The sequence below is a fragment of the Sphaerodactylus townsendi genome, linkage group LG04, assembly GCF_021028975.2.
Source record: "Sphaerodactylus townsendi isolate TG3544 linkage group LG04, MPM_Stown_v2.3, whole genome shotgun sequence".
In the NCBI taxonomy this organism is placed as follows: domain Eukaryota; kingdom Metazoa; phylum Chordata; class Lepidosauria; order Squamata; family Sphaerodactylidae; genus Sphaerodactylus; species Sphaerodactylus townsendi.
The window spans coordinates 149,359,798-149,375,340 of NC_059428.1; the positions used below are offsets into that span (position 1 = coordinate 149,359,798).

Genomic DNA, 15,543 nt, shown 5'->3' on the forward strand with positions numbered 1-15,543 from the left:
TTCCCCTCCCCTTCAGGGACGGGAGCCGCCAGGGGCTCGGGAGCTTCAAGCCAACCATTTATGTTTTATTTCTGTAGATATTATACCACACTTTTCTCCCCAGTGGGGACACAAAGTCGCTTACGGCCTCTTTCTCTCCTGCTCCAGTTGATCCTAACAGCAACAATCCCATGAAATAGATTCAACAGAGAGAGGCAGAGAGAGTTGGCCAGTCTCACCGGGTCGGCTTTTGTGGCAGGACCCAAGAGCAAACTGCACACTCACATGAGCACAGGACAGGACAGCTTCCACACATCACAACACCCCAGGAGGGGCCCTGATTTTGACCCCCCCCCTCAACCAGGCCTGAAGCTACACTGGAGAGGCATGAAGCAGCCAAGGCCTTGACTTCAGCATTGCCCTCCCCCTCCTGAAAGCCCCCACATCGCCCCCTCCCACCTATTGAGGAGCCAGTGGCCAGAGGAGGGGGAGGAGGAAGCTGAAAGTGTAGGCACAGCTGGAAGAAGCAGGAGGGGCCACGTGGCACAGCGCCCACTTGGCATGCAGGTTCAACCCCCAACCTCTGCAGTCAACAGGGCCTGCCAGCAGGTGATGGGGGAGAGCTCAGGCTGAAACTCTGGAGAGCCATTGGCTAGGACGGACCGAGGGTCTAATTCAGCATCAGGCAGGCTCCAGTGCTCAAGCGCCCCTACGGCTTCTCTTCCTTGAAGCCCGCAACAGTTTGCACGGCTGGCTGCCCCACCCTCCCAACCCAGGGAACAGGGACCTTGGCTGGCTGGCTGGCTGGCTGGCTGGCTGGCTGGCTGGCTGGCTGCAGGCAGCTGCTTTGGTAGCCCACTCCCGTGCCCCACAAGCCCACTGACATTCAGCCGATGCAGAATTAAGGGTGGGCCCCAGGAGGCCACATTTGTATACAGAGAGCAGTGTGGAGCCTGCCAGCCTTTCCCCACAACCGGGTCTATTCAGCCGTGTTATTATAGATTGCTCGTTCCCTTGAAAGGTCAGATAACACAATACAATTGAATCATATTAGCGAGCCAAGCGTCTCTCGGCTTGGTATTTTACTGCAAGGCCCCATAAAGCAGGTTGGGGGGTGGGGGGGGGGGGAAACATACATTGCATAATAAAGCCGGCATAATTGTCTCCTGAAACAAACAATCCGTTTATGAAGAGAGCTGGCTGTAATTGCCAAGCCCCCAAACAACTGCTGGGCCGGCCAGTGATGGAGAACGGCACGGGGGAAATGTCGAGTGCAGATATTACCCAGTGCAGATCTTACGCCATTTCAGCACAGTGCCTAAAAACGCTAGGCAGAAGGACTAGGAGAGGAATAAACAGTCGGCGAGTGCATTGTTGTGAGACCAATATTCAATACTCGGCGTAATGTATAGGTTGTAGTTAGTGGTTAATCTAAGACAATGGAGAGAGAGGGACGGACCCTGGTTCCGCACAAGCTGCTATTTAGGAAATGCAGAATTGATTGCAGGCATGATTGAATGTTTCGGAGGAGGGCAATTCCCCAGCCAGCTATGGCTCTGTCTGCTACTTTTTAAAATTTGCCTCTAATCTGCTCCAGCAAATCCTTTTTAGCACGTTTATTTCCTTTCCACGTTGCCAGCGGTTTGATTAATCGCCAAATGGGCCCGTCTTTCCCGTCCCCCTCTACAGTCTAATTTTTCATCAGGCTGTTAAAGGGCCTTCCATCCTAAACGGACATCATTTCTTTGCAAGATTCGTTACCGTGTTAGGTTATTAATGTGGGCTTCCAATCAGCTGCATCTCAGTCCCAGAGAGATTAGGGGACTGTGCTGGGGATCATCAGACTTGTTCTGCAAGCGGAAGGTGTCATTTGTCACTTCAACACCCTTGCGGAGCAGCGGTGGTGGGGGCTCTCCTTCCTCCATCTGGGGTAGAGTGAGGTTCCTTCTCCCCTCCAGATTCTGCAACGTTGGCACTCTGAGCAAAATGGACTCATGAGGGGCAGAGAACTAGCAAGGACCAGAAACCCCCTGGAAATCCTCTACTTGTGAGTCCCAGCAGAACAAGAAGCAAAGAGAAGGTGAGCCAGCCAGGGCACGACAAAAGCGCTTCAGTCCCGTGAAACAGTTCCTTGAGTTCGGCCCAGGGATGGGAGCTGTGCAGACTTGCAGAACCAACTGGGCAAGCCCACTGGGAAAGGCCTTTTGTACCGTGCAACATTCACAAGGGGTTCATGCGCTGCAGGCAAGGCACCTTGGGGGATGTTCCAGCCACTGGTTACAGTCACATCTGGCGGATGCAGGTTCTAATCCCTGCTCACGCCATGGAAGCTTTTGCTGGGTGACCTCGGGGCAACCTCTCAGCCTGACATGGCTGAAATGGAGGAGAGGAGGAGGAGGAGGAGGAGGAGGAGGAGGAGGAGGACTGCTTTGGGTCCCCGTTGGGGAGAAAGGTGGAGCAGGAATGGCACAGCAATACCTAAATGCATCCTACCTCTCCTGTGGAGTGAGGCTGGCCCCAAGGCCTATTGCTAAGGCCGTTCATGGCCCAGGTGACAAAAAGCCATTGGTTCAAAGAAGTGTGCCTGGCCCCTCCCCCACAGCTCTTCTCCACCAGCCCTCCGGAGAGTGGGGAAGGTCACCCCGAGCATTCCCTTCCTTCTCCTCTGCACCACTCTGCACATTTTTAGTGCTCCCTCAGTGACCTCGATGGTGTGCCAGCAGAACAATCAGATGTAAATCTGCTCCCTGCCGCCGCTGCTTGCATTTCCTCTGAGCTGCAGTGCCAGAGCGTGAGAACTCAGCCCGGTTGCTGTTTGGCCCAGGGCGAAGGAGGGTGAGCCGGGGTCCAGACTGCTGCCCAGTCCCCCAGAGGAGGAGCAGCAGCAGCATCACCAGGCCGCCAGGACCGTTCTTTGCGACCTCGAAGCGAGCTTCCACCCAGGGAAGGGAACCGGCCCCCACTCAGCAGCCTGCCCGACTCTCGAGACGGGGGTCTTTGGCAAATCAAAAGGCCGGTGCTGTGTCAACCCCACACAATCTGCGGCCCCATCTTGCTACGCCACAGGAGAAAAACACAGCAGGCGGTGCATGGATCAGGACCCTCAGCTCACCCACAGAACAGCCGGTTGCCTGGTCAGGCCAGGCAACTCAACAGTGGAAGTGGGGGATGTTCTGGGGTTGGGGGAGGAATGTCTTTGCATCCAGAGGTGGGCGGCGGGAGGAGGGTGGCGGGGCTCCTGCCAACAGACATTTCTGTTAGGAGGTTTGGTTAGCCTTTAAGTGCCACAAAACTCCAGTGAACCATCCTGTTCCAGCATGGCCTAGTGGTTAGCGTGTCAGGCGAAGATCTGGCAGACCCAGGTTCACAACCCCCATGGAGGCTTGCAGGGCCAATCACACGCCCTCAACCTAGCCTACGACAAGGACGGGGAGAACAGTGTAAGCTGCTTTGGGCCCACAGGGCAGAGAAAGATGGGGTAGAAATGTGGTAAATAAATACATTTATGGCTTTTGGAATAGGATGCAAGCCACAGATTTCTTCTGTACATAAAACCAGTTGTGAGACCAGAAGACGAGCTTGTGAGGTGGCAGGCCTCTCTCTCTCTCTCTCTCTCTCTCTCTCTCTCTCTCTCTCTCACACACACACACACACACACACACACACACACACACACACACACACACACAGAGCTCTGGATTGGTGCTGGAGGAGGGGACTCAGTGTCCACTTCAAGTTGGTTTGCCAACTACTGCTTGGGAAGTTCCTGGGGACACTGAGCAAAACCTGGGAAGGGTGTTGTTTTGGGAAGGGAGGAGGCCCAGGTAGGATCCAACTCTGGAAAAAAAACACCTGCCCCTGCCCAAAGCAGAAATGTTCTTCAGGGAACCTGGCCTCTGTTGTCTGGACATCAGGGGTAACCTCTGAAGATTTCCAGGCCTCACCTGGGGGTTGGCCACCCAAAGGCTTGGCTCTGTCTTGCAGCCAAAGGGCAGCAACCCAGCACACCATGCCAGCCCAATGGCCAGGGAGGAAAGGAAGGGCGTTGGCAGCCAGGGAGGTCTGTCATTCTTTGGAGCCCCCGTTGGGCTTCCTGAGCCCCCTCGCCAGCCTCCCTCTCTGCAGAAGAGGAGCCCAAAGGGCAAGGACAGCTTCAGAGGCGGATATTTCCAGTAGGTAGACAAGAAGTGGCCAACTGGGCAGGCAGGCGCTTGAGGGCCTCCCCCGCCACCCCACCCCACCCCTCCGCCACAAAGCACACCCAAGGGCAAGGAACACAGCAGCCCCTTTGCGGAGGGGAGGCCCTTTCATCAGACGGGCCCTCTGGGCTTCTGGCTGGAGGGCGGCAACATCCACCCGCCAGCTCCGGTCCCCTCCGGGGCTTCCTGGCCCCCATTTTTAATAGCGGAGTACGGAGCCAAAGGAAATAATGAGAGGCCGCTCATTTTGATGCCACCCGGGGAATTGTTTTATTACTAAAGCAGCAAATAGAACTAATTGAATCCACAGTTTAAAAAGAAGCCGGGGGAGGGGGCACCCGGGGAGGGGGCAAAGCGAGGAAGAAGCCGCTGGAATATTCATAGGGCAGGAAGTGGCAGGCAGGGAGGACTCTCTCGGGAGGGGAAGCAGCGTCTTCAAGGAGAAGCAGCCGGCCTCTCTTCCCTCAAGGCAACAACCCTGGCAACCATCGGGCATGGGACAGACTGTGAAGGGGGCAACCAAGAGGGCCCAGCAAGCCACAAACCTGGCTCCCTTGCCCTGGAGGAACTAAGGGAGGCGGCCATAGCATGGGCACACAACACACACACACACCCGTCCAGGAGCACTTGAGACCCTGTACAGATCTGAAAAGGACTGCCAATCATAGAGCCCGGCCATTCTCCCTATGACATTAATTTACTGACATTATTTACAGTCCAGCTTTCAAACTGAGACCAGGTGAATCACTCAACACAAGTCAAACGTGATGAACAGGACGGGGCATCCAGCAAACGGTGCCACAGGGTTGCAAGCCAGAGGGCGGGAGGGGTGGTCCTAGGCTAGAGTCCGGCATCCCTTGGAAAGGGCAGCTTGTGTTGGGACCTCTCAGCGTTCACCCCAGCAGGTCACCAGGAGTTTGTCTGGATTCTGCCCCACCCCCGCCCACCAGGAAAGAGCAATTTGGATAACTGGATAGGAAACACCCCAGTATTGATTAATGGTTAATGGGGTTCTGTGCTCTCCGTAGCCCCACCATGGTTTGCCGCATGCCCCTTGTGGGAATTCAGACACATATCATTTAGTTAGGCTGCCTCACCCCATTCATGCACCGGCGACCCCAAAGCTACTCCAGCGCTCCCAAACAATGACAGGCAGGGATAGAGCTTTGGGTTCTGGGCAAATGCGCTGAGCTCAGCCCTGCGGGAGTGGATTGGGGCCTCTCTTCTGAAGAACACGTCATCCCAAGCCAAGCCAAGAGAGGGTTTGGTTGACTGACCACGGCCAGCGTGGCGTTTTGGGCCGCTGCAGCTGCTGCTCTGGGGCATTTTCACTCTCCACTCTCAGCCTGCTGGCCCCAGGATTTTAGCCGGCTGTAAAATTCATTCCTGGAGCCTCTACTCCCTCTGCCTCCCCACCTGATCCTGCAGGGAGGGGTATGTGTGGAGGAATCCAGCCAGCCCCCTCTCTGTACAGCGGAGCATTTAATGGCAAAATCTTTCCAGCGTCGCACACAGCCAATTAAACCTGCCACTCGCTTCCCTGACTCCCCACCATTTATGACCCTCCATTTCCAGTGGCAACACAAATATTAATTACAACACAGAATGCTGCATTAATGTAACATCGAGGTTATTCATTAACCACCACGGAGTTCAAGCAATAAGAATGGAGGGGGGGCGGGGGGGGCTCATGCACATTAACAAAAGACCAATCCATGTTCCAAGCTGTACAGCAACATGGTGCATCGGCCCCCTCAGTGGGAGTGGCCAGGGGTGCTGCTGCAGGGGTCCCCTTCACCCCCACCCTAGCCCCCCTTTCCCTGGGAGGGGAGCCCTTTGCAGAATCCCTGTTGGCACAGCTAGCCTCTGATGTGAGCATCTGGGCCCACGTGGCTTCTTGCACACCGTGGCCTGCCAGACAACGCACACCCGGCCCGCTGCTCTGGGAGGAGGAAGAAACACCACAGGAATTTTGGGCTGGACCCCATTGCTGAGAGTGCCGGCCCAGGTTCTCCCAGCCCCACAGCCCTGAGTCTTTGCTCAACCAGCCCAGCAGAACCTGGCTCTCTTAAGGGGGAGTGGGGCGCTCAAAGGCGCAGGCCAGCAGGCCTCTCCTGGCACAGGTAAAAGCTGCTCAGTCCCCACCTCACTCAGGGCCAGCTTGGCACAAGAGGACAAGCCCAGAAATGACCATGCCAAAAGGGGGAGGTAGATCCACACTAGGGCTTACTTCTTCTGGGGCTAACAGACACACAGGAAGATGGGCTACTACCCAGGAAAGGTCACAGGGGCCGGCAGAGTCCCCCTATCTCCTGCACCAATCCCCCTGTTCTCTCCAGCTAGGTGGGAAGCAGCAGGCCAGGCGACTCTTGGGAGTTCGGCCAGGCAGCAGCGCCAATTACCAGGGAAGCCTCAGCGTTCCCTGGAGGTCCAGCGCTATCCGTCACATAGGAGCCAGGGAAATGCATTTCCAGGGAGGTTTTCCCCTCCGCTGGCCCTGCTGGCCCTTTACAAGCCACCACTAAGAATTGTCCCATCTCTTCGGTGGAAGCAGGTGGAAGCTTGACCCGGCCTCCCCCGCCCTGTGAGGTGGCGCTCAAAGACTGGCTGGACATCTGCATGCTCTCCCCCTCCTCAATTCATTGAAAGCATTTCAGGCAAAAATCATTGAGAAGAAATTACCTCTGTGTATTACATCACGAGCAATGAAAAATGTCCCACACGAGCCCCAGCAGCCCCCAAAGCAATAACATTTCTGCTGAAGCACACAATATAATAACTCAGGGAGAAGAAGTCCCCATGACAACAAGAAGCGGGGGGGGGGGGCATGAAAAGCAGAAGATTCAATCCTCTTTCCCTACAAGGTGTTGCCAATTTGTGCTGCTGTTGCGCCGGCTTGGAGAATCAAAGGCCTTCCCTCCGGATTCTCCCAGGCAGCCGACTCTGCCTGCCGTTCCCAGGGAACATTTCACGCCTCTCCTCCGCAGAGGATACAGTCTCCGTCAACCCGGGATCCCTTTGCCAGGGACTGAACTCGAGTGCTCACGTGGTTTGGTTCCCCGAGGCACCGCCAGCCCGGTTACAGAACAGCGCTTTGGACACCCCCTTGCAGGAGAGGAGCGCAGCTTTGTTGATGGGGCGATTGAAGGCAGAGACACCTTCAGCACCATGGACAGACGCCCTGCCCAGAGACATTCACCAGCAGGGCATGATGGGAATATTCTTCCCTCACCCTGCTCAGCAGGAGCCTTGGGGCACCCACCGTAAAGAACAGCCCGGCTTTCATGACCCCTTCCTCACTTGCGATCCTGAGACTCCCCCATAGCCAGAAGGCTCCAACGAAGACAATGGTCAGCGCAAGGGCCAAGGGGCCACAAACATTTGGCCAGATGAGATGAAGCAACACTCAGGGGGTCATCAAACTCAAAGGCCATCTCCAGAGCCGTGCGGGTCAGCTCCCCAACTCCAGCCGGCCAAGGGAGAATCCCCCTGACTTGTTCTGCTGTTCTGTTTGGTCACCTCCTCCTCCCACTGCTCTGCAGGAGCCCCGGCCGTCCTGGCTCAAGGAAGGGGTAGTGCCAAGACTGCCGTCAAGATGCTCGGAGTCTCTGTCCTGGGCTTGGCCAGGCCCAGAGGGGAGGCAGCCCTGCTCTCGGACCAGAAGGGCAAAGACCAGCACAGCCGTGGATCGGGCCACACCCCCTGCCTTGCAAGATGCTGCAGGAATCCCCAGGCCCCCTTTCCAGGCAGCCACAGGGCTTGCGGCCCACTCCAAGGACACTGGGGGGCTGCCCCTCTCCTCTGCCTCAGATCCTCCACATCCTGGCTCTTCCTGGGGAGCGCTTTGTGTGGGCAGAGCTCTGGGGAGACAGAAGGAACCAGGCAGGAGCCCAGGCCTGGCATGCCAAAGGCACAGAGCCAGCATCCTGCCGCAGGAGCACAGCCACCGTCAGCTTCCTGCTGGCTGTTTCCTTGCACCATCCAGGTGTTGCTGGCTCTGCAGAGCCACAGCATACAAAGGGCACCTGAACTTGCTCCTGTTCAGGGGTCGGAGGCACACAGGAGGCCCCAGGAAAATCAATATTCCTTTCAGAAGATGTAAGAAATGCGGCGGCTGCAGACCGCGTCACGCCAAAGGGCCGGAATCCTTGAGGGACTGGAATGGCTTCCTTCGGCAGGAAGAGACAATCGCGATCCTTGTCCAAGAGGAAGCAGCCGGCTGGGCAGGCCTTCACCCGACCAGAGGCCCAAACTCCACCACCCCAGCAAGCCCCACCCGTTGAAGTCCAGAAATGGGTCTGCAATTCGTCCATCATGCACGTTCAGAGTCAAATAACTTGTAACTATTTTGCACCAAACCATCATTCTGCAATCAAATAACCATTCAGTTACACTGGGAATCAGCTAAACTGGTTTGGCAGACCCGGCTGCATTGTCCACCTGCCCAATATATTGAGTTTATTGTGTCCTTTTTGTGTGTCCTCACAACTACACATTGCTTCGTTAGCTACCTTGGGTCTAAGAAGAAGACAAAGTTGGATATAAAGACTTCAACAGGGGCACAGAACTCTAGGGACTCTTTAGGGATCTGCCATTAAGACGCTAGAAGGTAGCCATCTTTCAAGCCATGCAGGGGTACTAGTGTGTGTGGGGGGGATTCGGGTGGGGGCAGGTGGGCACGGCCCTGGCCCAAGTCACGAGCTTTGCTCAGTCATGCCTGCTGATGCAGGGGTGGGGGTGGGGGGACCCTGCAGACCAACGTGCATCTTGCCACTCCACGAGACCTTAAGCCACAGCGACAAGAACGCCTCTTCTGTTCCCGTGTCCGCAGAGCGCTCGGAGCAGCAATCAGTCGGGAACTGTTTTAGCTTTCCCAGGAAGACAGTTACACCGGCAGCGACGCTAATTGCCTATTATTTCATAGCTGAATAATTCAGGTTGACTGCGTGAGCTGCACATGCCGTTGAGGAACGCTGCCGTGACCCTTTGCAGACCGACCCACGTGCCTCCTCGGAGGCAGGGCTCAGCCACAGCCACGGAACACCCCTCTCTGGCCACCAAAATCTGCACCACACCAAAAGCTAACCAGTGACAAGCAACGCCAACCTGCGCAGCAGAACCAGAATAGTGCAACTGGATCGTCCTGAAAATGCGTGACATTAAATATTCCCACCTGCCTGCGTGCACAGATCCCACTTGGCACAGTCCTGAGTTGGAGTGAGTTTCACAGGGATCACACAGAGCTCTAGAGAGTGACACTTTGAGCTGTCAGGATAACAAACAGTTCCAAACCACCCCCACCCAGCCTGCCTAGTGGGAAGATTTGTGATGTGGAAAGAGTCAAGCTCAGAACCAAAGATGTCCTCAGACCAGCTGCACTGGGCCCCGGGCCTCCTCTTCCTGCCCAACTATCACCACGCTCCAGAAAAAAGGAGAAGAGTTTGGATTTATATCTCCCCTTTCTCTCCTGTAAGGAGACTCAAAGGGGCTGACAAACTCCTTTCCCTCCCCCCTCCCCCCCCAACAAACACCCTGTGAGGTGGGTGGGGCTGAGAGAGCTCTGAAGAGCTGTGACTACTAGCCCAAGATCACCCAGCTGGGATGTGTTGGAGTGCACAAGCTAATCTGGTTCCCCTGATAAGCCTCCACAGCTCAAGCGGCAGAGCGGGGAATCAAACCCGGTTCTCCAGATTAGAGTGCACCTGCTCTTAACAACGACGCCACACTGGCTTCATAAGCAGGCGGTATGAAGGCCAGGCTGGGAGCAGCTGCGGGTGCAGCAGAGATTCAGCCTGCAGAACATTTTCCTTGAGCTGGTCTGGAGGTGGAGTCGCCTCTCAACGTCTGTCACCCCTGGAGCTTGGAAGAAGCTCCTCTGGCAACCCCACAGCAATTTCGCGTGCCCAGCTCTTGTGCAGGCAGGTAGCCAGGCGGCCACAGGCAGCTGCAGCAGCAGGTCTGGCCCATCCCTTGGGGAGCCCTCTGGGGATCTTCTACAACTGTGGTGGCGAACCTATGGCATTCCAGATGTTCATGGACTACAATTCCCATCAGCCCCTGCCAGCATGGACAATTGGGAATTGTAGTCCATGAACATCCAGAGTGCCATAGGTTCGCCACCAGTGTTCTAGGAGGCTAAGCAATCCAGAGACCAACCCAGCAAGGGCAGCATCCCCGCTAGGACTGAGGAGCGCCCCCCCCACCCACAGCACAAGGCCCGCCAAGGTGCAAGGGTGGACGGGGGGGGGGGGGGCTCCCAGACTGAGCTCCGAGGGGACTTCCTGGTCTTCCTGGTAAAAACAAACTTCCCTGGGAAAGATCTCTGTTTGTTGTGTTCTGATGGAAACACCTTCAAGTACTACAGAGGTGTGAACGGCCCTCTTTACGCAACCACTTTCTGGGTGTCCCCCACCCCACCCCACCCCAGGCAGGCAGACCCCAAGTCGTCTCAAGGCTGAACAGGCCACCGTGTGGTCTCAGAGGCAGCCTCTCCCCGTGTGTGAGGGATCTGTGTGTCTCCTTCCTCAGGCACAGATTCATTTATTTATTTGTACCCTGCCTTCCTGCTCACGCAAGGGCTGTCTTGGCCAAAAGCTTGGGGGGCTCGGGTCCCCCGCCCCCAAATCCTAGACCCCTCTGCCCCTCCCCTCTGAAAAGCTAAGGGGCCCATGACTCCTGGCCTCTCATAAATTAGTCAGGGTCACCCTGGGAGCCTAGACAGACAGACAGGGGTTTCCAATGTGTGTATGTGGGGCGGGGGGGGGGGGGATCTCCTCTTCAGGGCCCAAACATGGGGACTTGGCCCACCACCCCAAACTTCATCACCAACCCCGAAGACACTCCACAGCCTGCTCTCTGACTCCTGCCCGCAGCATGGCAGGGGAAAACTGACAGTCGCACTGGGGCGCTTCCTCTGGGGCAGCCCAGGGTGGCAATATGTGAGCTGGCACAGCCAGCCGTGGGGAGAGAGGGGCCCCTTCTCGCCCGTGGGGAGGGGGCGAGGGGGGAACAGCTCGACTTGGAGAAAGTCTGACTGCCAAGAGCAAGGGGTGGGGCAGTGGCCAGCGGTGGCTGTGCTGTCCCTGCGCTAGCTGCAAGTTCGCCAGGGAGGCAGGATGGAAGGGAAATCCCACCGCTGGGAGCCCGTTGCTCTGCTGAGGAGGATGGGGGGGGGGGGGATCCCGGACAGCCCCACAGGGGGACGGAGGGGGCCCGACGACGGGGTGACACAGCCGCCTCACCTGCCCCGACTACCGCGCCCTCTGCCTGGCAGCCCTATCCGCCGCCGCCCCGCCCCGCCCCGCCCCCCCCGCCAGCGGCCAGCGGCCAGCGGCCGGTTCCAGCTCGGGGACAGCCGGCAGAAACTTTCCCCTCGGGCACCTGTCCCCGGCCCCTTCGCCCGGCCTGCAGCCACCCGATGCCAGCACAGCGCAATCCGCCAGCGGGGCACCCCGCCCCGCCCCCCCCCCCCCCCGCCCCACACACACACACAGCAGCCCGCAGGGAGACTCTGCCTCGGAAGCCTCTCTGGCCCCACAAAGGTCGCCCCGGGGGGAACGCGTGGCTTTGCGCTCCGAGGGGACGGCCACTCCCAGCCGGCTCTGTGCAGCCAGGCAGGGGGCCGAAGCCCCAAACCGACGGCTGTCGGCGGACCAGGGGCGCAGCCAAGGGGCGCAAGGGGCGGCGGCGGCGGCTCACCTGTACCAGTCGAGGCCCTTGTCGTAGTGGCGGTCGAAGAAGTGGGGCTCGGTGCCGACGGCGCGGACGTCGGGGTGCGCCCGGAGCGCCTCCAGCAGGGCGCGGGTGCCGCCTTTCTTCACGCCGACGATCAGCGCCTGCGGCAGCCGCTTCTCGCCGTAGTCCGGGGTGGCCGTGGCGCCCTCCGGGGCTGCGGCGCCGCTGGGGCCGGGGCTGGGGCCGTCGCCGGGGCCGGGGCTGCTGCTGCTGTCGGCGGCGGCGGCGAGGGCGGCGGGGGACGACGGGGAGGCTTCGGCGGGCCGGGCCGGGAGGCCGGCGGCGGGGCTGGCGGCGGGCGGCGTGGGCTCGGGCGTGCGGAGCCAGGCGGGGAGGCCGGCGCGGGAGGGGGCGGCGCGGGCGGCGAGTGGGGCGCGCCGGCCGCCGGGCCCCCCCATGAGGCTGTAGCAGAGGTAGGTCAGGCAGAGCGAGAGGCTGCACATGCAGAGGAGCTTGCGGGCGGCGGGGCCCTTAGGCGGGGGGGCCATGCCGCCTGCCCCTGCCCAGCCCCGGCCGCATCCTGTCCGCCGCCCGCCAGCCCCGCCGCCGCCGCCCGGGGGGAGCCCCGCATGGCACAGCCGCCGCTCCCACCCCCGCCAGCCGCTCCTCGTCCGGCCAAACTTCGCGCCGGCTGCCAGCAGGAGGTGGCGGACGCGGCCCCGGCGCTGCGAGCGCGGGCGGGCGGGCGGGCGGGCGGGCGAGCGGGGAAGGAGCGCGTGCCCGGCGCGGCCCCGGCCGGCTCCGCCTCCAGGCCCGGGCGGGGGGACGGCGACGCGGCCAGCCGCCCTCTGAGCACGTGCAAAGGGCTCGGCCCGCATTCGCCGCGGCGCAGAAGGAGGAGAGCGCCCGGGCACCGCTCTGCGCTCCAGTCCAGCCCCCCGCCGGACGGGGCCGGCCGTTCTCCCCCTCCGCCGGGGCGGACCAGGACTGGCGCCCTGCCTCCTGGCGGAAGGGGCTTTCCGTGGAGGCGCCCCCCCTCCCTCCCTCCCTCCCGGGGCTGTTGGCACAAAAACGGGTCGCTTGGCCGATCTCCTCCTCCCCATCGGAGGTGCCGGTCAGTCAGCCGCCCACTTTCGCCCCCAGGAGCCTCCCGTGGCTGGGCTCTGCGGGGCTTGAACCCGGAGCCGGGGGAAGGGTCGGAAGGCGGGCGCCTTGAAGCGTGAGTGTTCGGCTGCCCGGCCCTTTGCGCCGGGACTGCCTGGTGGCCGGAGTGGGCACAGACTTGGCTGGAGCGACTCTTGAGGGGGCAAGAAGGAAACCCCCCCCCCCGCCAGGCCGGTGGTTGGCATTCCGCAACTGCGGTCTGCCCTGGGGCCAGAGCACCTCAGACCGGCTGCCTGTCCACTCCCTTTCAGAGATGCTGCATGTCCACAACAACCTTGTAAGGTTGGTTTGCCTGACAGAGTCTGTCCTGAGTCTCTGCTGTGAAGGTGGGCTACTGCAAATCCAAAGAAAGAAACTGGGCCTGGCCTGGGGTCACCCGCCGTGCGTGGCAGGGCAGTATTTTGAGCATTAACTCCCCCACCACACTGCCCACTGAGATAGAGACGAGGGCCGCTCTTCAGGGCTGCACACAGCGGGGCTTCCCTCTGTGCCTGGAGGGTGGGAGGCGGGCAGGTTTTCAGATCCAGCTGTCTTTCAATGATCTCAGAGCTGCAGCTCCCTGCAGGGCCTTGGGCAGGGTGGCCCCTCTCTGTTTCAGCGCTCTCGTCTGTAAATGTGGCCAACTTGGCAGGGGTGCTGTGACAAAGTCTGCAGGGCTCTGATGGGGGCTGAGGCACTGGGAGGCCATTCCTGGGGCCCAGTCCACTTTAAGGAGTCCTTGGTCAGGCGTCACTTGGGAGTGGTGTTGGCACACACGGCAGGGAGCCACCGTAGTCACGGGAGAGGTGCTGTCATCTCCCCCCACACAGACAGACACCCTGCCAGGGCCTTTGGGGTGCCCTCTGGCATATTCCTGCCCCACAGCTTGTCACACAGAACAGAGTTTCCTCTTGGTGCCTTCCCCTGCACCTGTGCCAGAGAGGCCGGCTGGCAGCGCATGATGTAGCAAAGCCATTGATGTCTCCAGCTACGTTTGATCCCCTGACAAGTGCAGCGGTTAGAGATATAAATGTGGGCCACGATCCGTGGAGTATTAGAAATCTTCCCTGGCTTTCTTCCCAGCCCTGGCAGGAGCCACCAGAGGAGGGGCGTTTGGGCTTTCCCCTCTGCCAAGAGAAGCTCGCTGCTGCTCCCAGCTGGACGAGCCGCACCGCTCACGGTCGGAGCCCAGATAAAGATTATTCCTGACTAATATGTTTTTATGGGACCCCTGGGACCTCTGGGACGGAGAGCCTGGCAGGCCTGCAAATCCTCTTCTGAAGCAAGTGGGCTCCCTTCCCATTCCCTTCCAGTCCTCCTGCCTCTCCCCAAGCCTCGGCCAGTCTGTAGGAAAAAGGAAGGCCAGGAGCAGAGGCTGCCGCGCCCTCAGCATGGCCCAGAGAGGCAGGGGAGGGAGCACCCCACGCCCCTCTCCACAACTCGGGTCAGGGCAGCAGAACGGTGAAGCCAAGTTTTCGGTCCAGGTGGCTTGTGCTCGAGAAATCTGCTTGAAGAAGAAGAGAAGAAGAGGAGGAGGAGGAGGAGGACGATTTATATCCCCCCTTTCTCCCCTGTAAGGAGACTCAAAGGGGCTGACAATCTCCTTTCCCTTCCCCCCCCCCACAACAAACACCCTGTGAGGTGGGGGGGCTGAGAGAGCTCCAAAGAACTGTGACTAGCCCCAGGTCACCCATCTGGCATGTGTTGGAGTGCACAAGCTAATCTGGTTCCCCAGATAAGCCTCCACAGCTCAAGTGGCAGAGCGGGGAATCAAACCCGGTTCTCCAGATCAGAGTGCACCTGCTCTTAACCACTACACCACACTGGCTGTCAGTGCCCAGCCTTCAACAGAACCCTTTCAGAACCAGCACCCCCTCCTGTTCCAGAACCTTCCAAGCAGCCATTTTGGAGAGGGGACCAGGGCCTGCAGACGTTTGGGTTCCCCGGCAGCTTGCGATCAGGCTAGTCTGGTTTGACTGGAAAGGAAGCCCATTCAAGTACATAACCAGGCGCAGTGTGCAGAGTGAGGTACACAGATTGGACTCCACTGGAGCATGAGTGTCCTGGAGCTGTAAGATTGCAAAGGGGCAGCCATGTTGGTCTACTGCAGCAAAAGGAACCCAAAGTCCAGCATGGGCTTGGGTGAGTCAGTGCTCGCTTCTTCCCATCAGGGTCAGCCCATCACTGGAGCCGGCACATGCCGCCTGCAGCCATCTTTGGGGACGCAGCCAAACGTCCTTTTTGGCAGGAGAGCCTGGTTCCCGCTCCCTCTTTGCTGCACAGAGCTTCAGCTGCGACGGGCAATCTGTTCCGTTTCTCCAAGCCCGGCGTTGCTGTTTCGTGGCTCCCTTTCGTGGGGGAACGATGCAGGCGCTTCCTGTTCCATGGTGTGGCAAGTGACAGATCCTAAGCTTGAAAGAATATCTCAACTATGAGGAAAGAGAAGGAAAACTCTCCTGCCCCTGGCAAATGGAAAAGGATAGGGCTGAGCCGGATCGTTGACATTTTGCTATTCCCAGATCCATCATGCAAGGAATTGAAACCGAAG

General features: G+C 59.2%; 1 protein-coding gene across 1 annotated transcript; it reads right to left on the reverse strand.

Annotated features, from left to right (window-relative positions):
- Window positions 1-10,999: 10,999 nt before the first annotated feature.
- Window positions 11,000-12,821, reverse strand: LOC125431400 (transcription initiation factor TFIID subunit 4-like). Its single transcript, XM_048494163.1, has 3 exons — window positions 11,877-12,821; window positions 11,668-11,819; window positions 11,000-11,211 (listed from the first exon to the last, which is right to left on the reverse strand). The coding sequence occupies exons 1-3, from the start codon at window positions 12,728-12,730 to the stop codon at window positions 11,000-11,002; spliced, it is 1,218 nt and encodes a 405-aa protein (XP_048350120.1). The 5' UTR covers window positions 12,731-12,821.
- Window positions 12,822-15,543: the final 2,722 nt, after the last annotated feature.

What these genes read in the sequence shown, in the direction of transcription:
- LOC125431400 (XM_048494163.1), bottom strand. Translation starts at nt 12,730, where the DNA reads ATGCGGGCCGAGCCCTTTGCACGTGCTCAGAGGGCGGCTGGCCGCGTC. An exon ending in AAGGGCCTCGACTGGTACAG is followed by an intron (nt 11,820 to 11,876) that starts GTGAGCCGCCGC and finishes GTCCGCCGACAG; the next exon opens with CCGTCGGTTTGGGGCTTCGG. An exon ending in GTCTCCCTGCGGGCTGCTGT is followed by an intron (nt 11,212 to 11,667) that starts GTGTGTGTGTGG and finishes TGCTCTTGGCAG; the next exon opens with TCAGACTTTCTCCAAGTCGA.